This window comes from Acipenser ruthenus, chromosome 37, assembly GCF_902713425.1.
Source record: "Acipenser ruthenus chromosome 37, fAciRut3.2 maternal haplotype, whole genome shotgun sequence".
NCBI lineage: Eukaryota > Metazoa > Chordata > Actinopteri > Acipenseriformes > Acipenseridae > Acipenser > Acipenser ruthenus.
This window is the reverse complement of record NC_081225.1, coordinates 8,721,682-8,747,426: the sequence shown is the minus strand read 5'-3', so window position 1 is coordinate 8,747,426 and position 25,745 is coordinate 8,721,682. Positions and strand designations below refer to the sequence as shown.

The 25,745-nt window shown below is 38.9% G+C and overlaps 3 protein-coding genes across 7 annotated transcripts in view; 1 reads left to right on the top strand and 2 right to left on the bottom strand.

Moving 5' to 3' along the window:
- The window catches only part of LOC117966128 (disintegrin and metalloproteinase domain-containing protein 9-like), a 29,551-nt gene extending 21,209 nt beyond the window's left edge, over positions 1 to 8,342 (bottom strand). For both annotated transcript variants that reach the window (XM_034911572.2, XM_034911573.2), the window contains exons 1-2: positions 7,909 to 8,342; positions 2,298 to 2,401 (exon numbers count right to left, since the gene is read on the bottom strand). In XM_034911572.2, coding sequence (XP_034767463.2) covers positions 2,298 to 2,401; positions 7,909 to 7,990 — 186 coding nt within the window. In that variant the 5' untranslated portion in view covers positions 7,991 to 8,342. The remainder of the gene's footprint in view (positions 1 to 2,297; positions 2,402 to 7,908) is intronic.
- On the top strand, positions 6,454 to 14,651 carry LOC117962513 (8-oxo-dGDP phosphatase NUDT18-like). 4 transcript variants are annotated; one of them, XM_059008771.1, is made up of 5 exons: positions 6,454 to 6,513; positions 6,672 to 6,751; positions 10,736 to 10,791; positions 11,933 to 12,146; positions 12,487 to 14,651. In XM_059008771.1, the coding sequence occupies exons 2-5, from the start codon at positions 6,694 to 6,696 to the stop codon at positions 13,098 to 13,100; spliced, it is 942 nt and encodes a 313-aa protein (XP_058864754.1). In that variant the 5' UTR covers positions 6,454 to 6,513; positions 6,672 to 6,693; the 3' UTR covers positions 13,101 to 14,651. The 4 variants fall into 4 exon arrangements, with proteins under 4 accessions (XP_058864754.1, XP_058864753.1, XP_034775775.2 ...); XM_059008770.1 differs by having other exon boundaries at positions 6,457 to 6,513; positions 10,736 to 10,887; XM_034919884.2 differs by lacking the exons at positions 6,454 to 6,513; positions 6,672 to 6,751 and adding an exon at positions 10,124 to 10,249.
- LOC117971685 (FHF complex subunit HOOK-interacting protein 2B-like) lies at positions 14,029 to 23,999 on the bottom strand. Its single transcript, XM_059008769.1, has 17 exons — positions 23,753 to 23,999; positions 22,975 to 23,053; positions 22,119 to 22,288; positions 21,903 to 22,007; positions 21,586 to 21,708; positions 20,090 to 20,344; positions 19,369 to 19,565; positions 18,561 to 18,678; positions 17,995 to 18,071; positions 17,346 to 17,538; positions 17,072 to 17,244; positions 16,382 to 16,522; positions 15,848 to 15,938; positions 15,541 to 15,684; positions 15,254 to 15,394; positions 14,972 to 15,072; positions 14,029 to 14,840 (listed from the first exon to the last, which is right to left on the bottom strand). The coding sequence occupies exons 1-17, from the start codon at positions 23,801 to 23,803 to the stop codon at positions 14,738 to 14,740; spliced, it is 2,262 nt and encodes a 753-aa protein (XP_058864752.1). The 5' UTR covers positions 23,804 to 23,999; the 3' UTR covers positions 14,029 to 14,737.
- Between the last annotated feature and the right edge of the window lie 1,746 nt (positions 24,000 to 25,745).

Genomic DNA, 25,745 nt, shown 5'->3' with positions numbered 1-25,745 from the left:
TTTTCTAGAGCCACCATGCTGCTGCAGCAGCTGTGCTTGACAGGTGGCTTTTTTAAAGCAGCCTATAGAAACTGCAAACTCCTTTTAAATGCCCCCTATTCTGTGGTGAAAACAAGCGCTTGACGTAGCGAGGAGAGCAGGCAGTGCCGCAGGTTTAATAGGACGGGTCTCAATGTGCAGCACACTGTCTTGTAGACAAAAGGCTAAACCAAAGTGGCGATGTAGCTTTTTAACATTACACAGCCAGTAACTCCCATCAGTAACCACAAAGTAACCACTGTTTCCTGCTTTGTACAATTGTGCAAATATATTAGATGCTTTAAGAGTGATCTGGTACACAAACAAATGCATTTATGGACCCCCGCCAAAGGTGTAAAACATGCGTTGGCACTTCCTGTTGCTACAGAATAAAACAGGAAATGGCTAGGATAGTTTAAAGCACTATTAACACAGAAGGATTAAACACTGAATCTGAGAGACTTGCAGCCTTTAAGGATACATTGTGAGGTTTTGGAACCTCAACCTAAAAGCCTACATGATTTCTGGCAGCGAAAGAGATTTTATTTCCTACTCTCTGTCCTCTGGTATGCGGTCAGCTGTCCATGGGCCCAATTCTGAATCAAGTGCACAGGCAAGGGCACGTTCTCTGAGAGAGTAAATCAAGCGTATAAAACTGGGAAGCAATAAGAATGCTGTTGGCTGTTCCCAGTAGTGTCCTGCTGGTTTTACATCTAATAGTACTCCTTTCTGAAACTGTTCCTTTGCGCTTGCTTCAGAAAAAGCCATTGCGTACAAACAACATTGTGAGACTATTTTAAATACACATGCAACTGCAAACGTCAAAGCAACTGTGCCCTACGTGGATTAACAAATGTTTCCATTTTAAAAAGGTTGAAAGCATCAGCACAGTACTGTTGCAAGTCCAGTAATAACAGGGGTAAGCCTGGCAACCACCTGTGGAGAATGTAAACCAACTGGTCTGCTAACAAGATACAAGATGTGCTCTTTCAGGTAGAGCGCCAAGGCAAGCCTATGGTGGAAATGTAAAGGGCATGTTTAGACTAATGGCAAGCCCACCATTTTTAGGGGGGTAGTATACCCTAATCCACAGAAGTTAGATTTTTAAATTCTTTTGCCAGTAGTCCTACATTGACGTCTTATGCAATGCAAAACTTTACATGTCATGGAACGTACTGTAGTAAACAGACACAAGTAACTTTATTTAACACTAAAACTAAAACAGTTGGATACTCCAGTCTAGCTCAGGCCCTGACAGTTTAAAGCTCATATTTGTTGTCCTGAAACTTCATTTCATGTTTTATAGCCTTGGCTGTGATAAGCACTGCATGCTGTCAGTCTGCCAGACCATGCTGGACACTAGATTTACTGCACAATGGGACGTCTCCAGGATAATTCACATGCGCTCGTCAGAAGGAGGACATGTCATTGATAAGAGAACAGTCCAAAGGATATATGTCCTGCAGCTTGTAGCAAAACCTAGAGTAAGCTGATAGCATCAGTTTCACAGAGGGTTTCACTGACCCTAGCACTATTCTCTGATTGCCTGAATTAAGGGAGAATTAGCTAGTCCAAGACAGTGACAGTGACACTGTAGGCTAAATGTTAGGTAATGTAGTCCAAGGAGGACTTGATTTGATCAGTACTGGGCTGCTGTTCTGAATGGGGTTCTATTTCCTACACTACTACAGCACACTGATATTTTTAACAATTATTTTTATTCATTTTCCAATTTTCTCCCAATTTGGAATGTCCAATTATTATTATTCAACCTGGCTCACCGCTGCAACCCCCAAATTAACTCGGGAGCGACGAAGACGAGCACCCGTGTCCTCCAAAATGAGTGCCGTCAGCCGTCCGCGTTTTTCCCCCACTCTGCAAGTCCGCCGTGCAGCAATATCCAGAACTTACAGCGTCGGAAAACCATGCAGTTCTGAATTGCCTACAGAACGGCCTGCAGGCACCCGGCCAGCCAACCTAACCCCTACCCCGCCCGGGCAGCGCATGGCCAATTGTGCGCCACCCCCTGGGATCTCCCGTCCATGGTAGGCAGTGGCATAGCTTGGATTCGAACAGGTGATCTGCAAACTATAGGGTGCATCCTGCACTCCGAGTGGAGTGCCTTTACCGGATGCGCCACTCGGGAGCCCCAGCACTCTGATATTTTGAGTGGAGTTCTCTTTCCTATACTACTACAGCTCTCTGCTGTTGTGAGTGGAGTTCTCTTGCACCTGTATGCAGGTGTACAGTGCTGTAGGAGTTGTACTGTAATACTGTACCTTTTTGGAGACAGCATTGTCAAGGTCCCGCTTTGCTTTTCCTATTAACTTTGGAACTGTTACTTCATACGAAGAGAGATGCGAGGTTTGGGAAAAAGCCGAACCTGTTAATTAAAAGAAAAACCAACAGTCAGTGTACAGGTTGACAAAATGTACGCTTCTGTATCCAAGAGTGCACAAATTATAGAGGTTTCACAGGGAAGTCTCAAAAGTGATGACTGTTCTGCTGTAGATCTCCAACCCAAACTTTCCCCAATTGAATGAGAGGCAGTAATCACTGGGGAATGGACAAGCAGGTCACGTTATTGACAGTGTTATGGCAGGTGTTTTAGATTTTGTCCATGTACAGATTCATCCAAAACTATAAAAAACACAATGGTAATCTATCTAGTATGACAAAAAAAACACTTCTGTTACAAATGTTTCAACTCAATGTTGAATTCTAATATACTTGTATAATATTGCATACATATACCGGGTGCTCCATAAGTCAGGCATAGAAGACACTGTCATATATTCTGCCGATAAGGATGTTCTCAGTTAAATCTGGCAGCCACACCCCATTGACTAGCTGCACCACACAGCAAAATGAATTACTTCCTCTTTGCTGAAAGACATGCCACACTTCTCCAAAAAGTCAATATTAACAATAATGCCTTCCTTATGTGACACTGTAGCACACAATAGGATTACTACAAAAAAATGACTGGTTGATTACTTTGTTTCCAACACATTAGGTCAGAGCTACATCTGTGTCACAGAGCTTGTTGAAAAGCTCAATAATGTAATCAACATGGATTTGAAAAACGCATCTGGCACCAAAGGGGTTAACTCAGTTATTCCTTAACTGTGAAACAATGCAGGTTACACTTGAATCTATTAAAAGCAATAAAGAAAATCACAGAAAAAAAGCAATATGCCACGTCTGTCCAGAGAGCAGCGCCTTCGTGTGATCGGCATGTTGGAGGCTGGACTAGGTCAGCGTGCCGTCGCTCGCCGTCTTGAGTGCTCACAGCCAGCAATTTCAAACCTGGCGAGATAGTATAACCAGACACACACTGTCAGTGACAGCCCACGAACTGGGAGACCATGAGTCACAACACCTGTCCAAGATCAACAGATCATGTTGCAGCCTCTTCGTGTTGTCAATTGTTAATCAGCATAATAAAAAGTCACTGCACCTGCTCTAAAACAGAGCTTGTCATTTTTCGATAACATCTAGTGAATTTTATCCAAATATAAGAGATGTTTCTTTTGATGCTCAAATATAAGTGATGCATTTCTTTTGATGCTCAGTATATATGCTAACAGTATGCATAATACTAAAAGTATGTAGGCCTCAGCTACGGCCACAAGTTGTGCATCACCTAGAATTTTAGAATCGAGACATAAAAATAAAATCTAAAGGAACATAACTTAGATATTTTATTTAACATCATGTAATCAAACAAACTACAAAATTATATCGTAAAAGTCTACCAGAAACCATAACAGTTGTACAATATTTCACGGTAGATTCTGAAATGTCATATTTTTTATTTGTCAGTTTCTCGTGAAGTATATGGAAAACTACAAAGCGGTAAGTAATTCAATAAGTTAATGTAACATTATTCAACAGGTTTCATTTGACTTTATGAAGCAAAATTAGTTAATTCTGCAGGGGGATGGTAAAATTTTGGCCATAGCTGTACATGTGGAATTCATCCAGAAGACAGGGCCACTGATATGCACACTGAACTTAATTTGTGTGAATGGGATTTTCACCCATGCATGCTATCGACTGGTGTTCTATTCAGCATGCTACCATGGAAACACATTGAGCAGAATACATATTCCACATGCTCTGCAGCTGACACAGCAGTTTGACAAGCACTAAGGGCATGTAAATAAAGTGATTGCTATTTAAGAATGGAGGTTAATTTATTTATTTATTTATTTATTTTTTTAGTGGCAGTGGTTACGGTTCCATTGTTACAAAAAGGGGAGTTTTTCGCTTTGAGAAATTTATCACTAGGTAGTAAAGACAGCCCACAATGACACTTCCTCTCACAGGAACCCCCAATGATGTATTACTGCTAGTCCTTTACAAGCAAACAGAGTGACCACAGGATGTAGGGTATGTTTGTTTCTGGTCTTTGGTGTTCATTTACTTCCTGCTGCGCATTCTACTTGTTAACAGTCTGGTCTGTTTTACAACTTCAGTCCAATGAAAGGCCATACGCTGGAGTCTTGAGAAAAGATTAGAGCTATAAATAGATCAAGGTTCTTATCAAAGGTGTTGCACAGTACAGTGTTCAACATCGACTTCAGATCTGATAATTACCAGTAGCTAGGAATGTCCCGCTAAATAAATAGATTCAAGTAAATCATTTTTTAATCCCTCCCCTGGAGCCATACTTCGATTTCTGCTTTAGAAGTTATCTTAAATTGTCATGCCGTTCAAACTATTACTACAAAGCAGAATGGAGCGGTAACATTCATTTTCTGGTTGATTACGATGACAAAAGCGTTGTTCAAGTTCATCCCAAACGTGCTCAACTGGATCAGTATCCGGACCATGAAAGACACATGCAGTCTGCGTCGCACTCCTCAAACCATTTGGCTCGGTGGATGGGTGCACTGTCCACTTGAAAGTAACCATCATCATCATCATCATCATCTGGGTGCTATTTAGATAAACTACAGCATTTGTTTGACCTTCCAGAGTAATCAAGGGACCCAGGGTTCAACATGCTCCATTGCCACCTTGCCAAATACAATTGGGTAGACTGGTCCTAATAAAGAAGCCGTATATGCTGCGTGTGCAACATTTATTTCTTTACACAACTAAAGTTGCCCAGCTCAGCAGACCTGGAGTTCACATATTCCTTCATGGAAATGTTTAATGATTAATTAACAGTGGCAAGAAAGGAAATGACTGCCTATAAATCAGAGCACTTAGGGTTCAAAAAGATGCACTGTAAAACAAAAGTAAAAAGCTGTGCTGTGTAGAACAAATGTAAAAAGCCCCAACGTACTTTTAAAAGGCATAATAAATTATGAATTTGTTGCTGACAGGGTTAACACTAGTTTACAGCGAAAGGGGGATTAGGAGATAAGCTTCTGGAAAAAGACTGACTACAGTCTGATTTTAAAACAATAAGCAAAACAATACAACACTGCTTTTTCCAGCATTGTTCCTGAATAGGGGCATTCAGTTCAAGCTGTGTTAATGTTATGTCATTGTGCAAAGGCTAATTTTTACTAAAAAAAAAAATCTGAGTATACTGCATCTCCATATTTGTATAACAGAGAATTAAACGTATTAGAGCAGAGTGCAATCTGAAATGTCTAGGAGTTGAGGATCGCATTGCAGCCATTAGCATTATAACAAAGTCCCATAACAGGGATGGTAATCAAACTCCCATTGCACAGCAGTTTGATCCATTCCTGGTTTTACTAGGAGTTTAAAGAGACACACCTGAGCTTGTTCCCTATACACTGTGGCTAATCAAGCTTGCAGTAAAACCTGGAACAGGTCATAGTGCTATGCAATAGGAGTCTTATTTCCATCCCTGCATAACGCATCAACTATACCTAGTAGAGGTACAGATGTAAGGATGACATACAGGTGAACTAACAGGTTCCTCAAAGTGCCCAGATTCTCAGTTTAGAAAGCTTGATAATGCTGTTATCACGTTATCACATTATGCATTATTAAATAATAATAAAAAAAAAAACACAAAGTGACGCAATTTGAGGTACAGAAATGCTTTTCACGTCTCTGGTCTTGTACGGGGCACATCAAGACAACACGGTTGTGAAGCTCTGCTCTATGGAAGCGAGTTGGGGTTAATAAACCAGCACGTGACCTCTCCTTCTGAGCCGCCATTTCCACTGCACCTGCTAGTCTTCACACTTCCTAAACAAATACATTAACTTTTTATTGTGCTCCAACAGCTGCGATAATAATGCATTGCCTTTCAGGTACTACAATCTTTTGTGTACGTCTACGATTGAAAACAATGACATCAGAATAATGCTTATTTTAAGAAGTGTCTATTTCTGCGGCGATTCATTGTTCCAGGCCCACATTAGTTAAATTAACTTTAACCCAAATCCGTTTTTAATTAAGTGTGTATTATATATGAACACAGCCTCAGCATGTATGCTTGCTTTAGCAGTAGTCGCCAAGAGAATCGACAAGCACGGCTCTGAAGAAGAAAAATTATCAAGCGTAGGACTCATTTGAAGTTGCTAAACTATATAAATCATATTGTTTACAGATTTAATGGTTAAAACGAACAGTCAGTTCGGTCGTTAATAAAATGTATTAAGCATCAATTATTATTATTTCACATTACTCCACGATGTTAATTTGTTTTTGTATCTCAGCTTTTCAAAAGAATTTTGACCTATGACGTCTTTTCCCGTTCTGAACACGAGATCTAAAATGAACCTGCTTGCAGAGAAATGTGAGTAACAGCTTGTTCATTGAGACGAGGTTTGGGACGGTTGAACCTTGCGTGGTTCAACCGTTGTAACACAGATGCCGATCTAAACAGTAATATAACATCTGCACCTTTCTTTCCACAATGAATGTTTAATTATATATATATATAGATAGATAGATAGATAGATAGAGAGAATGAGAGAGAATACTATTTTGCCTAAATATTAGTTAATTGTATCCCCTGGGGCAGCAGTGTGGAGTAGTGGTTAGGGCTCTGGACTCTTGACCGTAGGGTCGTGGGTTCAATCCCAGGTGGGGGACACTGCTGCTGTACCCTTGAGCAAGGTACTTTACCTAGATTGCTCCAGTAAAAACCCAACTGTATAAATGGGGAATTGTATGTAAAAATAATGTGATATCTGTATAATGTGAAATAATGTATAATGTGATATCTTGTAACAATTGTAAGTCGCCCTGGATAAGGGCGTCTGCTAAGAAATAAATAATAATAATAATAATAATAATAACATTGACATCGCCCAATAAGACATGTGTACCCTCATCACGTGAATTTGTGAGGTAAATTCTAGCCAAGCTCTACTACACTATTGTAACAGGATAAGTTAAGTCTGCTTCTTGGCAGTAATAAAAATAGGCATTTTCCAAATAAGAGCGGATTTATTTAGAGCATAAGGAAACCGTGACTCGGAGAAAGCGGTTTATAAAAGAAATGTGATGACCGCTACACTTCCGCTTTTTTTCCCCTTAAACAAACCGTGGTCCACATGTAACACCTTTTCAAAACAGAATGCATCAGTTATTACGCTCTTGTAACGAGCAATGATACATAATAAACTGAATTACATGTTTTTACGCTTGAGATATGATTCAACGCAATGGACTGTAAACAGAAGTAGTCAATTCCAATGGTTCAAATACTGTAACCGAGACTCAAATAAATCAATTATTAACAGAAAATACAACCAGCCAACATGTTTTATACTAATTCAAACGAAGCTATATTATGTATATTTATTCAAATTAAAAGTAGCTATTTATTAGTACAAAAAAATGTTGGTTTGATAATGTGCAGGCTAAAAATGCAAATAAAACTGATTGTTATAAAACAAAGTCAATGGAAAATATTTGTCAGTCAGTTCAAACAGTTACCTTACTTACTTTCACTTGCGATCCCGCTTGAGAGCAAAATACAAAAGGAAAATAAATTCACACCACGACGTTGCGTTAATGTTGTACCCATGTTCGTGAAAATTGAAAATAAACGCAGCTGCTCCGTGGTAGTCGTGCTAACAACGCCGATTCCTTCCCAGTAATTATCTTTCCCAGATCCAGGCGTTGGCGTTGTCTACTCCACATATTAGAACGCTTATCCCAGTCTTATCGAACCGTTTTCTGCATCGTGTTGGGTTTTTGAAAGTTTCTAGATCTCCCTGTGTATTGTTTGAAAAGCAAAGATTGTGTGATTCTATAATTTTATTTTACAAAGCGGACTTCGCTGTGTTTTCTCGGAGCAGCTCCAGGCTGGCTAGTGCCTTCCCGTTGAAATCAGAAGTCTATAATTTCCCAAACTGGGCATGCGCGAGTAAAAAAAAAAAAAAGGAAAGAAAGCGTGTCACCCTTTTTAACCCTTACCCTCGACTCTCCTGTTGACAGAAGTGAGGATGTGTGTAATATGAACTAACTTTAGGCGTCAACTGGTAGTGAAGGAAAACGATGCGTGCTGTCACCGTCAGCTTTTTATTTATTTTACCAAAATAAATAAATAAATACATTAATACGTGCTTGTTTTGCAATAGCAACACCCACCTGAATGATTAAGAGATAACATGTTTTGTAAATAAACGTAAACGGAAATTCTGCTCAGAGTTTAATAAAAACTGAACATAGATCCAAATAATGACGATTAAAAACAAAAACTAGACGCGGGTCAATTTGTTCTGTATTTGTATTAGTTAGGGGCTACAATACAACAGACGAAAACACATGCTAGATACTGATTTTAATACTTGAAAGAGATTAGCACAAAAAAGGAGGGCAAGTCATACTTTTAATAAGAAATATAATTTTAAAACATTGGTTTGCATTCTTTTAAAAGCAAAACAACACAAATATTTAAAAAATAAATAAAAAGAAAGAAAATAATTGAAGGTAAAATTATTTTATTGGAGGATGTTATTGTATGCTGGAGTTTAGGCCTATTTGTTGGGCTCAATCTCCATGCTTTATGTACACAATAACTTAAAATAGGGTACACGGTAAGCCGCCTAGGGATGGTCTTTACCAGTGTGGTGTGATTTTGTGGTGTTCGTAAAAACGTGGTACACCGTGTACTGCGCTTACCCGGGCATGCGCAAATGATTTTAGCTCAGAAAACAAGGAAACGCCCATCTGAAGGGGGTACTGTGTACTGAGTTTGGCCCTTAAAGTTATTTTTAATATATATATATATATATATATATATATATATATATATATATATATATATATATATATATATATATATATATATATATATATATATTTTACAATTTAGCAAATGTACGTGACTTTAACTGATGAGCAACAAATTGGGTTATCTAAACTTGTAAACATACGGTCTTGTGAGTGAACTACAGTTTGCCTTGTTCTTAGTGATGTGTGCAGTAGTCAGTCACAGCGTACCACATTCTGACGAGGTACCAATTTCTGGTTTTTAGTGTTATTTTCAGGTACGCAGTAAAAAGTGGTACGCAACACACTGCGCTTGCTCATGCATGCATAAACAACTTCCGTTCAAATATGGTACGTTATGCTGTTTTGGGTCTTTTACGTCTTTTTAAATTTAATGTATCATATTTTTCCAGCATTAAGAAAATAGTATGCAAATATCTATCATATGCAATACATTTTCCATCCCGAAACAGGACATCGGCCAATAATAATAATAATAATAATAATAATAATAATAATAAGCCTAAGAAATTCATCAGTTACGTGACTGACCTCCATTTACACAAAGTGTCTACAAAGTGCCACATTTTGCAGGTTTCCCTTTTTGACCACTTTGTATGTAGTTGGTAAACAACCAAGCCACGTGTACAGTACTAGAAAACAAGGCGTCAAGCAGAATGCACATTACATTAACAAATTATAGTAAATGCGGTACCTTTCCTGAGGTAAATTAAATCACGCGAGATTAAGGATATAGCAATACATTATTTAAAAGTAAAATAAATAATTAAATATTGAGAAATCAACCTCGCGGCTTTTTTTTCTTATTTTTTTTACATTGTGAAATCGAGGCATTGAAACATTAAACACGTATCACAACTTGCTGCTTACATTTTGTATGACGCCCGTATTGTGACAGAAATAGTTTTCTTTGGATCGTTAGTCTGGGACTTGTACGACGTTCCCTAGGAATACAACACCTCAGCGAGCCAACCATTGGGAACGCGTAGTAGAACTTCCGCTGGTACTGTAATTACCGTGTAGAAATAAGCATACAGACTAGTAAAAGGTATGTGGTAATCTTATGTCATTTTTTCCAGGCATGTGATTATTTTTTGTAATTCGGACGATGACTTCTCTGTGTGTGACAGCACCACGTCACAGTGATTTGTTATACTAGAATCTCAGCCAAGGAGCTGTGTCAGCTGTTACTGTAACTATAAGCCATGATGCTACTCACAGTGCAGCACTGCCGTACAGTACACACTGTAAATGGATCAATATCGAGGAAGCACAAATGCAAAAGACGTATGCACGACAGTGTACGCAAGCCTACGGTTTGTTTCAAGCGACGAGTTTAATACTGTAGAGATCGCTACAATACTTTAAACGATTAACAGTTTGATGTTAAGACATCGGGCGACACCCGATATATTATAAGCGTCATGCCTGTGGTTAATCGTGCATTGATAAAGGTCTTCAGTTGCAATAGGCCTACATGATGTACTAATAATATAATAATATACTAATACGTTATTGTATTCTACACTCATAGTGATGGGCTCTGCTGAAGATCAGGTGGACAAGATTTTAAAAGGCGAGGCGATCCAGGTATCCGGCTTTGATTCATCTCCTGAAACAGTTCGATCAGTCGCTATAAGGAAAAATGTCTGCTATATTGTCAGCGCAGTCATCTTTAATGATAAGGTGAGCTATTATCACACTCAGTGCCGGTGTAGGGCCAAAACATGACCCGTGTGACGTCAGAAAATGGGAGGGCACATTGATTCGGAAGTGTTGTGATTGACTACTGCGGGGCAGCAGTGTGGAGTAGTGGTTAGGGCTCAGGACTCTTGACCGGAGGGTCGTGGGTTTAATCCCAGGTAGGGGACACTGCTGCTGTACCCTTGAGCAAGGTACTATACCTAGATTGTTCCAGTAAAAACCCAACTGTATAAATGGGGAATTGTATATAAAAATAATGTGATATCTTGTAACAATTGTAAGTCGCCCTGGATAAGGGCGTCGGCTAAGAAATAAATAATAATAATAATAATATTACTAGGAACAAGACAAACTAGTTCACCCACATATTTACCAAATTCAGTACATCCTACCCCTTTTAGATGGGCGTTTCCTTTTCTGACTTAAAATAATTTGCGCAGTACAAGGTGTACCACTTTTTGACATGTACCACAAAATAACACGACACCAGTATACTGGTAATGCACCACAATCTGCAAGCGTTTCAAAATACTGTACAGTATCCCAATCACTGAACTAGTTTTAAAAAAAGGTAATACTTTCAATATAATACAGGAAATTACAAACACACAGAATAACTGCACCCACGTTATCAAACTCCATAGAAAATCAAAATAATAAAAGTGAATAACAGTCAGTAGAAAATCTGGAGGTGTTTTTGGAGGTTGTTATTGTTACCAGTACAAATTCTACTGCTGGTAAGAAACCCCCAACAAACCCACTTGTTTAACATCAGAGGTGAAGAAAGTGAAATACTGTATTCATAATTTATTGGACTTAAGTTTAGAGAAAGGAAAATTGGGCTGTTATATTGAGAATTAGTTTTGTCTAGCTACAGGTAGCAGCAAAATTCTACTAGCAGTAACATCTGCCATAACAACAACACTTCTTACCTGCATATTTTTTTTTTATAGTTTTCTGGGATTTTCCAATCCTCCGAGGCTCAAAACAGAACTGTGTAATCGTCATTTATTTTTCTCAATTACAGAATGAGGTCCTGATGATGCAGGAGGCAAAGAGAGACTGCTATAAGACGTGGTATCTACCGGCCGGAAGAATGGAAGAGAACGAGACCATTGTAGAGGGGATGAGGAGAGAGGTGAAGGAAGAGACTGGACTGGAGTGCGACCCTGTCACCCTTCTGCTCGTCGAGGAAAGCGGTCCTAGTTGGATCAGATTTACATTTCTTGCAGAGGTGACAGGTCAGTAGGCTGTTTTGTATATTAAATTAAAAAAATCAGCATCCGTGTGAACAAAACCTTTTTTTTTTTACTGGTACTAAGGCAGCTGCTTTTGCTGCTGCAGAAAAACAGATTCTTAATATAACTACCCATTTCCATTAAGGCCAATAATAAACTATTTCTCTATTTGAGCCCTACAGTTAACTACTGGCAGCAGTTGTTGTTAATGGCAGAAGAATTTGTACTGTTAAGAAGGAACCCCAAAGAGGCTGCCACCAGTAGAATTTCTACTGGCTCTATATTCAAGTGGAAATTTTGTACTGTATCTGTAAAATGTTTCTTCATTATTTCCCGCCACTAGGTGGCAGTATAAAGACTACAGCAGAAGCTGACTCAGAATCCCTTCAGGCTCAGTGGTGGGACAGAGTTTCTCCCCTTCCTCTGAGAGCCAAGGACATCCTTCCTCTGATTGAGGCTGGCGTTAAGTATAAAGAGAGCCCTTGGTTTCCCCACACCCTGCCTGTGGAACTACCATGCCCAGTCATCTGCCAAAGAGTCATGGTAGCATATGCTGAGTCCAACAACGACTTGTGGTTGATGCTTGCCGCTGGGGAACGTGAGCACCTTCCAGTCACAGCATCTGGTACCCCTCCCTCCGAGAGATCACATACGGTCGAAGAAGCTGTTTACAGGCTAGTGAAGGAATGCATGCAGCTCTCGCAAGTAAAGATTAAAACCCTGGGTATTCTAGGACTGCAGCATCACGGAAAAAACCCAGGAAACACGGACGGGATCTGTTTTAATACACTGCTGTCTATCGAACACAATTCTACCAGCGATGCAGGCGATGGGCTTCCTCCAGTGTTGAACAATGACAAGTTCCGCTGGTGGAAGGTAGACAATGACAGTCTGAAAGACAAGATCCTGCAAAGACTGGCTTCGCTTTCTGTTGTTCCTATCCATGCCTTATTTTAAAACCGAAATACTACTGACTCAAGAGATCAACGGAAGAGAAAACACAGATACAGCATGCAAGAACTGAGCACCTAACTTCCATTAAACTTTGCACTGTACTGTATGTAAAAAATGAAGCGATTTCTACTTAACGAAGAGCTGGGGAACAGGGTTGTTTGCTAGGCTTTGCCTTATAAGAATGTATTGTTAATAATCTCAGGTGCGGTTAGGGTTTAGGAGTAATACTATGTTTCTATTGTCCACTGTCACCATGCTTAGATGCATGTTAAAATCTTACATGATAACCTGTGCTAAAGAAGGGACTGTAAAGATATTTTACTCACCTTCATGTTTGATCCATGTGTGCTCATTTAGCCTTTTTGCATGCAATTCTCACTAAAGTGAAACCCACTGGTTTGCAGAATGGAGACTACTTCTCACAGTGGAAATCACATCCAGAAACTGAACGGAAGCAACACTTTGAAACAGGGTTCCTCCAGTCTGTGTGCTTTTTGCCTGTCTTTTTTTGTTATGTGTTAAGATTTTACCAGTCACATACAAGGTGGTGGGATTAAACATTGTAAACACCTTTATAAGATTCTGGATTACACAAGCATATTAAAAGCTTCACCAAACCTTTATAGATGTCAGTCCCATCTAATTGGGGATATGTGGTTTTGAACAACTTGTGTTGGTGAAAGCAATAGTGTGCTAAATGCAGCCCATGACTCCATAGTTAAATGCTGTTTTCTAACCAATTATGCATCAAAGGCCAGGGACCACAAACCCCTAGCTTTTCCATTGGAAGAAAATGCACTTGCAGGGCACATATCTGAGTACATCTTCTAGAAATGATCCATTAGTACAGCCTTGATTTGTTGTTAAAATCTTCTCCTGTAAATGTGTTCCATTTAGAATAATGCACTCTAAGTGATAAATCTGGACTATATGACGTTCTTTTGAGATTTAATTCCCATAAAACATGCTTTCATACACCATACCAAACCTCGTGAGTCGACAAGTTAACACTTTTTCAGCACATACTGTATCTTAAGACTGCAAGTCCAAATGCTGGTATGTTGCTGCATAGTAGCGATGGCTTCTTTCCAAACTAAAAGGACAATTATTTAAATAAAAGAAGTTACATTCTTCAATAAAAGAAGATAAAATGTCACAGCAGTATGACAAACATAAAACAGGTTCACATGGAATACTATGCATCATTTTTTCCACAAATAATACAAATCTTTAAAATATTAATGGAAATCTTCCACAACTGCAGACAACAGATGTATTTTTAAAATAAATCACCTATATATATGTAATACTGTGATTACATAAATATCATAAAGTACTTAAAACATGAAAAAAAAAAAACAGCAGTGTCATACATTAGCATGGCTTATCTACAACAAAGTTTTCAACAGACATGGACGATAACCACAGCACTTGGACCAGTAAAATAACTCTCCTGTAATTTGTGTCGGACAAGGGTGCACATGTGTCTATATGTTCTTGCATAGTCAATGCAAATCTGCAGCACTGTTTTTTTCCTGTATACTTCAGTTTTCTTGTAGAAGTGTAAGACATTCCTGTAGACCTCATACACACTTGTGTCACTTGTGTGACCATTGCCCACAATATGTTTGTGCCGTGCGCTAATGTTCTTCCACAGGGTATTTGACAAAAGCTATCGCTGCCAATTCCTTGCAGAACTCCTCCAGGACTGTAACCCCCTTTAACAGCGTCAGGTGATCCGTCCTAAGTGGAGAACAAAAGAGAGCTAATTTAGCCACTGAAGATTGTTGTCTCTATTACCTTCATTAATAAAGAGACAACTGAAAACATAATCAACTCTTCCCTCTTGTATGATGTTTACACGTTGGACTTACATTGCTTCAGGCTCCAGTCCTATTAGCTGTTCTCTGACAAGCAGCAACTTTCCAGTGAAGTTGGGTATGTGCTGAATTCTCTGCATTAGGTCTCCAATCACCTACAAATACAGTTTGATTGTTAGCAGAATGGCCCACTGCCCAGCCTTTTCTTTCAATGTTATTTGCACCTTTTTATTGCCACACTCTAATACAATGTTACATCACCAGTTTGCCATCTGTCCCATGCTTGGCGGCACTTTACTGTTGTTATTCTAATCATCATCAGCTGATCATACTTACTCTCACAAGTACTGAAAACAGGGATCGGCTACCCGGAGCCAAGTTAATGTAGGGGTCCAGGAGATACTCATGCAAGTGAGGATGTGAAAATACAGCAAGCTTTGATACAACTGATGTAATCTGGAGATTCAATTCATAAGGCTGCAAAAGAAAAATTTTAAATATATATTTGTTTGTATCCAACACAGTATTTACAGCGGCAACACACATCTAATGTAATAAAAGTACATCAGAATACATACAAACAAAACACACCGTCATGCAGTGAAAGGTCAGTGCTAGGGTACCTGATCAAGTATCCTTGTGATTCTGTCAAACAGAACTTTCAGGAAGTGGCCTTCGTAGAAGTCGGAGTCAGGCGTGGATGACTCTAGTGGTCTCAGCTCTTGTGGCCAGCCCCATTCTAGTGAGTAGGAAGTGCAATCTTGAAACTGGACAGACAGTGAAACATACACTATTACAATAATGTGCACAGTAGGACAGACGATTCTTTCTAATGCTTATTTTTATTTTTATTTTTTTACAAAAGGTAAATGTTGAATTAAAAGTCATTTTATGTAAACAGCTTTGGAAGAGTTACTGGTATAGACCTACCAGTGTGTGAGCATCGTGCACGTAGGTGTCATATCCCGATTCAAGTACATTTTGAGAAGTTTTTGCTTCTTGTGGAACAAGACAGAGAAAGCTGGAATATGAAGGCAACCATTTTAAACTTTTCTCATCCTTAGTAGTGCTGGCCTCCATTTTATTTCACTAATAAAAACTGAGAAGAGCCATGTACAGGTATAAGGTAAACACATTCCTAAGGACAGTCTGTTAACTTGAGTTTACACTGCAAACAAATGTGTAACATTTTACTTATTTTGTGACTAACTAAAATAAAGCCTACTGCAAAGTTGCTAGAAATTATCTACAAGGAACGCAATGAAATGGGCTGCCAGTGATACTGTTGCTAGTGCTAATAAGAAGAAAATTGCCTGTTTTTAACTCCTGTAAGCCACAAATGCAAGAATGTATTAACTGGAGTTGTGCCCAATCGTCCGACACCCTGAGAAAGACTAGGTACACCAGTTCGCAGAAGGTTCAGACTATAAAAAATTAAAAATAAAAAAAAAGTAAGCTTCTCACCTATTTACAATGTCATTTACCCCTGTGTTTCCAGCAGGCCGCACTGCTGTTTCTCTGGGGGGTAAAGACAGCAGTTGTTCGGAGCCCTGGAAACCACTCTCTGGGTACATGCCTGTGAAAAAGGGATCCTCTTCCAACTCCCTGCGAGTAATTTGAAGTTTAGCAGTTATCAGGGAAAAGAGTTTGCTTACAAAGAGAATTCTTATCTGCTGCAAACAATTTCATGGAAAGCTCCGCTCCATGAAGACATATTACCGTTTGGAGTTTCTAACACCTCTCTTGAAATATTTCTCACCCAAAAATGATAGAAACAAATATTTGCAACATGGTTAGTGTACCGTTTATGTATCAGACAAAATGTCACGAAATTTAGATGTGCTTCTTATCTGGACTTCTTTTAGCAACAGTGACACCCTGTGGCAGCCCACTGTATCACTGAGAAAGAGAGAGAATGTCATTTGTAGGACATGTTTAAATTGCAATAACTTTGGCTTTCTTCCACACAACTGTCTTAATAGCACTGGATTGTGTACTTTTATAAATACTTATATCAATACTTTATATGTATACTACCATTTATGTGACTATTAGAGGGATTCAACAGTGTTATTTTAAGTGATGGTGAAAATGCCCACAGGATCACCCCAGGACCTGATGTATATGAGAAGGTGAGCAGCGGGAAGCACCTACTCTGTATCATCCAGCTGTTCATGAGCCACAGCATGCCTGTCTTCCAGTCCACAGGCACTGCTATGTGCAATATAGCTCCTCAGCTCCAGGTTTCTCAGAACCAGGTTAAAGATGATGTGCTCATGGGGTTTCTGCAGCAATTGCTCAAATAACCTCAGTGTTGCAACACTGATCTGAGTAAAATAAAAAAAAAAGAAATACATTAACTAGTACTTACATTCCTTTTATAATGCTTGAACATGCTGAGGCACATATAGAGAAACATATATCCCACCTCGTCAGATATGTGGTCACAGTGCTCTATGAGATGGTATCGTAACGCATGGCTTTCACTGTCCATCGGAAGCTCGGGCTCTTTCTGATTTCCTAATAAAAAGAAAACCACCTCTCCTAACATCACGGGAGACGAGATCTGACGCACTACCAAGGTTAATAGTATCGTGGTGATCAGCATCCCAATTTCTGACCTGGAACGGAAAGTACAATGCTGAAGTTGGTAATACATGTATATATGAAGCTTTCAAGACCATATGCCCCTTCATCAGGCAAAAGACCTTGAACAAAAGGACCTATGTTATGCATAAAATTAATTTACATAAAGATCATTTAAAATTATATGTCATCATGAGAAGCTCTCTATCACTTTTTATTTATTACTGCAATGTGTAGGATGTGTAGAAGACTCCATGTGTCCAGCTATTAATTGCACATGGAAAAGAGTGCGTAGAAATACGGAACATGAAATAAATTGCCTTGCCCTGTACTCTTACTGCTTTGCAAACACAATATGTTTGCATATGTCTGAGACTGGTTAAACACTCACGGAAAATTCTATACGTTCAAACTCATACTAGGTGAGATGTGTATGGTATGATCAAAGGTATTATTTTGCTCAGAAATAGGAAACAACATAAGTGACTTACATTTGCAGCAGTTGTGGCTGTATTACTGCAATAAGCCATCTTTGATGTATTACTTTTGCCAAACTTGAAGCAAGTAACTGATGAAAAAAAGAAAACAATTACTGCATTTCATGTTTTCAAATGTGTTTAATAATTATTGATCATATATATATATATATATATATATATATATATATATATATATATATATATAAATAAAGAACACTACCAGTCTGAAAATACAGAGTTAGAAATAACACTTCCATTGCATACCAGTTTGCTCCATTCCTGGGTTTAGTTTTATTTTAGTAAGACACATCTGAGCTTTCTACCTATACACTGGGGCTTATCAAACACACATTAACATCTGAAATGGGTGAAACTGCTATGCAACAGGAGTCTTGTTTCGATCCCTGAAATAATTTCTTTTTTAATGTGTAAACATGATTTTACGATTCTGCATCCATTCACCGTTCAAAAGGACTGCTGTTAATATTTTGTTACAAATTAAGCAGCCCAGTCATGCACAAACAGTATGCTGCATTTCCATTTTGTAAGTACAGAAATAAACATCTTGACTGGCTTACCCTATGAGCTTCTTTCAGAAGGTGATCGCAGTAGTCTACCCACAGTAAAAACGCTTCAAGGTGCTCTCTCCCTGGAAACACAGCAGCCTCTTCTGTGCGACGTTTTGAAAACTGGCCTCTGAAACAGATCATTTCAAATACAGCATAGGAATAAAAAACAACAATACACAATTCAGAACAGCGGTTCCACAGAATCATCCGAATTGTTATCTTTACAAATGTTCAAGCGAACCTCTAACGCCAACTTGCGGTTTTTGGTATCTAATTTCATAATTTCAAACTCATTAACTGCCATACCAAACTACTTGAAAGCACATACATATTAAACATTGAAGCATAACAACTAATCTATCACAGAACTATGCAACTAAGTACAGCACATGCAAAACACTGAATAGCACATATTGTCTAATAGTGACATACAATCAGGCTTCCACTGCACAACAGCACTGGCAATTTCAAGCTTTGAGCTGAACTAGTCACAACACAGCTTGTTTGCAGATATCCTAGCGGACATGCTCTCAGGTGTAATTGTGCTCATAGTAAAGCCAGCAATGGATTACGTGCTGTGGAATGGGAGTCATTCAGAGTGATCGCCATTTTTTTTTTTTTCTTAATTATAAGGTTACAATTGGACAGTCTCCAGGGATGGGAATAAGACTCCTACTGCATAAAAAATTTCAGGTTTTAACACATGCTTGATTAGCAACTACTATGCTCATTTTAATCCCTGGTTTCTGTTCTTTGAAAACGTACAGTAGATGTTTGATTGGCCTTTGAAGTGAAGCTTAAAGGCTGCTGCACGTACCTCCAGTTAACCCTCTCGACTGTCTCAATATCCGCAGGGTCTATAGAGGTAGGGACCTGGCTGTAAAGCTCACACAGCCTGTCTGTGACCAGCTGGCAAAGCGCAGTGTTCTCAATCAGGTAACTGGCTGTCTCTTCCTTTGGTATACCAACCAATAGCAGCAGGGCTTCACAGGATTTGAGTGCAATTTTGCTTTTCTGAAAAACAGAACCAGACATGTTTTGGATTAAATTAATGCTAGCCTTATTCAATATCATAATTATGTGCACTTAATCTGATTGAGATCCAATCCAACCATCTGACTAGTACATATGATAAGAATAAACATCAATAGGAGAGTGTGATAGACATATAGATCGATGCTTATTTTTTTGGGCAGTTACCTTTTTTTTTTTTTTTTTTTTAACAGTATTGTGTATTTATTCTGTACATGTACATCCAGCTACGTTATCCAGATGTATTTATGAACTGTGTGGTCCAGTGGTTAAAGAAAAGGGCTTGTAACCATGAGGTCCCCGGCTCAAACCCCGGCTCATTCACTGACTCACTGCGTGACCCTGAGCAAGTCACTTAACCTCCTTGTGCTCCGTCTTTCGGGTGAGAAGTTGTTGTAAGTGACTCTGCAGCTGATGCATAGTTCACACACCCTAGTCTCTGTAAGTCGCCTTGGATAAAGGCGTATGCTAAATAAACAAATAATCATTATATCAGCTGTACATACCTGACTTTTGCTTAAGTTGATTAAGGCTTGGACCAGGTTGGTGTCTGCTTTGTGTGCTAGGGAGCACGAGGCTGGTCTCGCTTGTGTACCAGAGGAGGGTTCTGCATATCCAGCAGCCCTGCTACCCAGTGCTGTACAATCACTCAATGGACTCAATGAGGAAGCTGCAGCTGTACTGGGTTTAGCTGCACTGTGCCGACCATCTTCATCCCCTGAGGTAGAATTGTGCCTTTGCTTGCCTACTTCACTCTTGGCCTGGAATGACGACATAAAGGGTTGCAATGCAGATACCTCGTATGCTCAGATAATGCTGGTGCAGGATTGACATAAGGACATCAGAACATAAGCCATGTTGGGAATGGGAAGAGTTGTTTGATCTAGCAAGGTTTGCATCTTGCTAGTATACCATGGGCCATCAAGGTCTTAAACCAAAATGAATGAACTTGAAGGTACACGTTTCAGTGCTTAAATTAACCTTAACAGTTTTGTAATTTCGGTGTAAAGATCTTGACAAATCTGGACCCATACGTTCCATCCAATGGAATCTAGGTTCTTTGGTTAGAATATAATTGTTGCTCAGTGTTCCGAGTGTTTATTCCATGCATTTATCGTGCCCTCTCATCATGATCTCTTGGCTAAGTTTGGAGTACTTCCTTGGGTTAAATGTAGCTAGACCATTTATTAACTTTATTTAAATCCCATCTTACCTTGTTTTTATTTTCTAGGCTGATTTTCAATATTTTACCCTGCCCTCATAGCTCATGCCATTAAGCCCTCAGACTAGCCTGGTTTCCCTTCTCTGTAATGTCTTCTTGTAGTGGGGTTATACATGGACACAGAGCAATAAATTGGAAACTGAATTTACCAGACATAAATTGTAAAACAGATCTGTGTAGCAACAAAACAACTATGTTAAGAATGCTGATTAAGGGGTTTAGGAGAAGAACCAACTTGCGTTTGACATTTGAGGTGAATGTGAAGTGAGAGTCTGTCTGTCTGAAGGAAGTGCACTTTGGCTGAGCTCAAGAACACGCACTCTGCTTACTGCTCTGTTTACTGCTGTTGAAAACAATGAGCAAGTTAACAAGAACCAGTTGACAACAAGCCAAGCTCACAGCTTCATGAAGGCATATAAATTAGGCACAGGAGAGACAGCGAGACACGCTCCATGTCCTCCCTGTGATCTTGAAGGTGTGGCCGCCGCACTCCCAGAGGGAAAGGTAGCGGAGCTCTACCTTCACTTCTGTAATGACCAGCGCGACACTATTTTGTATAAAGATAATGTTTAAATGACAATATATATTAGTTTTTACTTACAAGCATTAGAGCTGCAGTTACTCAACCACATTAACTGCCTTTGCGTGTTTCATTATGCTGGCACGAACAAGAACAGCGGGTGCATGGACTCAGGAATTAGATTTTAGTGGCTGCTTTTATGGCACTAAACTGTCCGAGACCGAAAGAAAGTATTAAAAAATAAATAAATAAATAAATACCTCAAGAATGTAATTAAGGAGGTACGGATCCTGTTTCAGTTTATTGCAAATCACATACAGAAACTGGACTTCCTCTTTCTCTGACTGTGATCCAGGAAGAATGCCACACTGTCGAATTAGCTTCTGTTTAAAAAGAAGCAAAAAATAAATCAGAACGATGTATGTCTTTACCACCTCCAGAGACTTTCTCAGCTCTCTGCTTCCACCCTTTTGAAGCGGCACAGGAGACGCTCCACAGAACCTCTGGTTACATTTACTTTTGAAGCAGGAATGGTGCAATAAATTAACGAGAAGGCATTGATTATTGTTTTGCATACCTGTATTGGTCTGTACACATTGATGATATGAAGCATTGGCTGCTGAATCTGTCCCAAGAGCTTTGTGAAGAATATGAGGACTTGCTGGTTCATTCCTGGAGGATACTGGAAACAAAAAACAATAACATTGGGGATCTATTTTTTAGTTCGTTACTTACTACTTGCGAGCTTAATTTAGTAAACAGCACATTTCCAGTATAAAACTAGGGGTGGTACCTGCGCTTTGCCTAATGTACCGAGAGTCTCCAGGAGTTTGTGCTGCAGGAGATACTCCATGCAAGGGCCTGTTTCTTCCACCTCCTGGTGTTGCTCCTCATAAATCAAAATATCCAGCATCTGTTTCAGACGCCATGGGATGTCTGTCTGCTTAGCCGGGGTCGTTTCATCTGAAAGATAATTTCCATTTGAGGTTTACCCTGCTACACTTGCACAGCTTTCCCCCCCACAAGCTGTCCCATGCTCTTCTGTGCTTTATCATGCTTGCCTATACTTTGTCACAGCTTATGTTTTACTGTATTTTTATTAATGTAATAAGGGTTACACAGAAATACACTTAACGTCAATGGCCAATGGTTAGAATGGATAGCTTCTGATGGGAAACAGTTGAGATAAAGAAAAAATAGTAAATACCAGTGAAATAATATACGTCAAAAAGCAATTCCTTTTATTTTTTTACATTCACATTATTTTTATAGATGGTATAATGTTTCACATGAATCTACGTATTATAGAGCATTTATTGGGAATCTGAAAACTCCTCGACAGCATGAAGTGAATTGGCTTAATGCAACATTATGGTTTCACAGACCCTGATTACCACTAATTAGGACTACCTAATGTTACCTTAGTTAAAGTTGTGCTGGGATAATGTGGGTCTATGAAACCATTCCTAAATGTGTGTGAATGATCGGGGTTTGTATTGAGTGGAAGCTCTATACACATGAATGCACATTTTAGAACATATTGAAAAGATAGAATTACACAGCACCCTACTTCAATCTGCTCGACATCTATCAATGAAGAATGGAATAGACAAACTTGAAACAGCAGCAAAGTCTGGCTGGGTGCTTACCAGAGGTTTCTATGTAATAGTTTGTGATTCCTTTCCAGTGCTCCACAAAGGAATCGTGTAAATTAACTGAGGGCTCTCGCTGGGTGCGGGAAAAAAACAAAAACATTGTTAATGTTTTATTAAAAAAATAATAATACCAACGCCACAGATAAGAAATTGATCGTATGGGAAACCCTTGAATACTACCAACATGGTAAAAGAGATTTGTTTTTGGCATGTTAAATCAAGGTGAGACAATGACATTATATAATATGCATAGAGTATTGTCCCTTTATTTGCCAGTGGCATTTTCCACGTAAATACGGTAGATAGACTACGGTATCTGAACTTTAGGGTCACTAATGTCGAGGATCAGTGTCCTGGACCTGTGCAACCTAAAAAAAGATGTAACTTTTTAAATGACAGTTCGGGGGTGTTGCACTATTTTAAAAACAAACACTAAAAAGCCTTTTATTTATTTAGTTCCAGCTTCATATAACTCCAGCAGCGTACCTGACTTAGGAAAAGCTAGCTCAGCCTGTGCTTGTTTGTTAATGAAAAACTACCTGTTGATTCTTGGAACTGAAAAATCGGAGACATTCATCAGCAAATATATGACCGTGTAATACATTAAATACAGAACATCAACTACAGTGCTTACTTTGAATACTGAATTTAAAAAATAAAGAACAGCACTTCTTTTTACGTGTCTTACTGCCAAAAGGCCATGATAAAGCCGGGGACAAAAGTGTATTTTCTTGCGGGCGCAGCGAGCTCTGACTCCCTCTTCTTTACTTACCGTCTCCAGCGCCTGCTGGAACAGAGATGTCAGTTTGCTGAACACCTCCATCGTCGGTCGACGGCGTTTTTAACTGTGCTGAAGTAATATTTTTAAATACATTTATACGGTTCCGACGCCACTATTACCACGTAAACAAACTGCTATTCCCTGTTCTGTCAGCTGGTACAGCTGCTTGTTCGTCGAGGCTGGCTTTGGGTGTGGGAGTGTCCTGTGCAGGCAAGAATTTAGGAATGTTGTCAAACATTACAGTGCCTCTGTCGTGGCTATATGGTGAACTCTAGTCTGAAGTCTCTGTATTTTCAACAACTGTATAATGTGTTGGCTTTTTAACAATGGCTCCCCCGGCTTACCTATTTATAAATGTGTCATTTCACGAGTTACTGGTCTGGCCGTCACAACAAATGTATTTAGTCCTGAAACCGTGCAGACACCTTTTCATTAAAAGTTATGTGGAAACGGATTTTCCCCATTTGTGTGGGGCCTTAATGTTTTTAACGTATTCAGTTTTATCCTCTGTGCTAAACTGTGTGTTGCTAATTGATTTAAACCAGCACCTGCTTTCAAAGACAATACAAAAGCTGAAAAATATTATTTAGAAGGGAGCTCAATAAGGTAACCTTGTCCAAATATGGTGCAATAAGGCAGGAAAGGGAAAATGTGTTTCAGACAGCTGATCCACGTTTTATTTTTTATTTTTTTCAATTAAATTCTAATGGAAATATTTTACAAGTGAGTTCTTGTGAAGATATTCCAAAAACAAAAAGTAGTCTGTGGCTATATATATATATATATATATATATATATATATATATATATATATATATATATATATATATATATATATATATATATATTGCCACAAAACAACAAACAAAAACAAAACAGCAATTGATAATTGTATGTTTAGAAATACTAACAGAAACGTCATTTGGAGTCTCAATGTCTTCAATAGTGAAACAAGTTTCACCCCCAAGTAGAAAAGTTTGTGTGTACACTGATTTTGCACAAATTAAACCTTGCGTAAGTCTGAACAGTGCTAATTATAGTTGGCCATATACTAGGAAGAAAGTAACGCCCGATCATTTCCAAGGTAGGAGAAATAATTTCAGTTAAATGAGAAAAAAAAACAAAACTGCTGAAACATCCAAACTGAATCACTAAATCGTTGACTGCAGTGGTTCAGTAGTACTGTAATGCCTGTTTTTCTTCAGTGCTGATTGAATCATCTACTTATCCTTGCCTTTTTTTAATTGAATAAACATGGACATAAAACAAGTGATTGCTTTTTTTCCCTTGCTAGCACCTGGCTTGCCCTAGGGCCGTATCCAATATCATTTTAGAATGATCCCTGTGTTTTAGCTGTTAAAAGTTTGCTTGGTAAACCAAACCCTGCATTTATTACTTAAACAAAATGACTTTGTTTCGACCTTCTGTTCTGAACTCATTTTTGCTTCCTGACTCAGGCCCCATACTACTTTTAAAATGAAATGGATGTTTTCATTCAATCCTACACTGTAGCTTGTTACCTCCAATAGGTCCCTGTGCCATGACTTCTAACACAAATGCAACCTATTGAAATGGATACCTTTAACTAGGTGCTTTGAAAAAAAAAATCTAATTCCTTGACATTTATTGACAAATATCTGAGAAGCAGAAACAGCTAGATTCCGCTAGTCTTTTATAAAGGAGGTCCCAGTTTGCACATGCAGTTACTGATACCATGTTTATACCAGACACTTTTAAGCCGGCTTAAGCCTTTTTTTTTGTAGTGTAAATGCAGCCATCCTAAAAGTGTCCAGAGGGGGGCTTTGCATCAGTGTTGGTCTGTTGTTTTTTTTTTTTTTTCTCTACTGTGAATGCAGCGGCCCCTGAAACGGCTCACGTTTGCCACATACACTCGTGGGCTACGCCCCCATTATCAACGTCAAACAGGCACAGACAACAGAACAGGAAGTTGGGATTGTTACTCAGACAACAGAACCAAAAAATA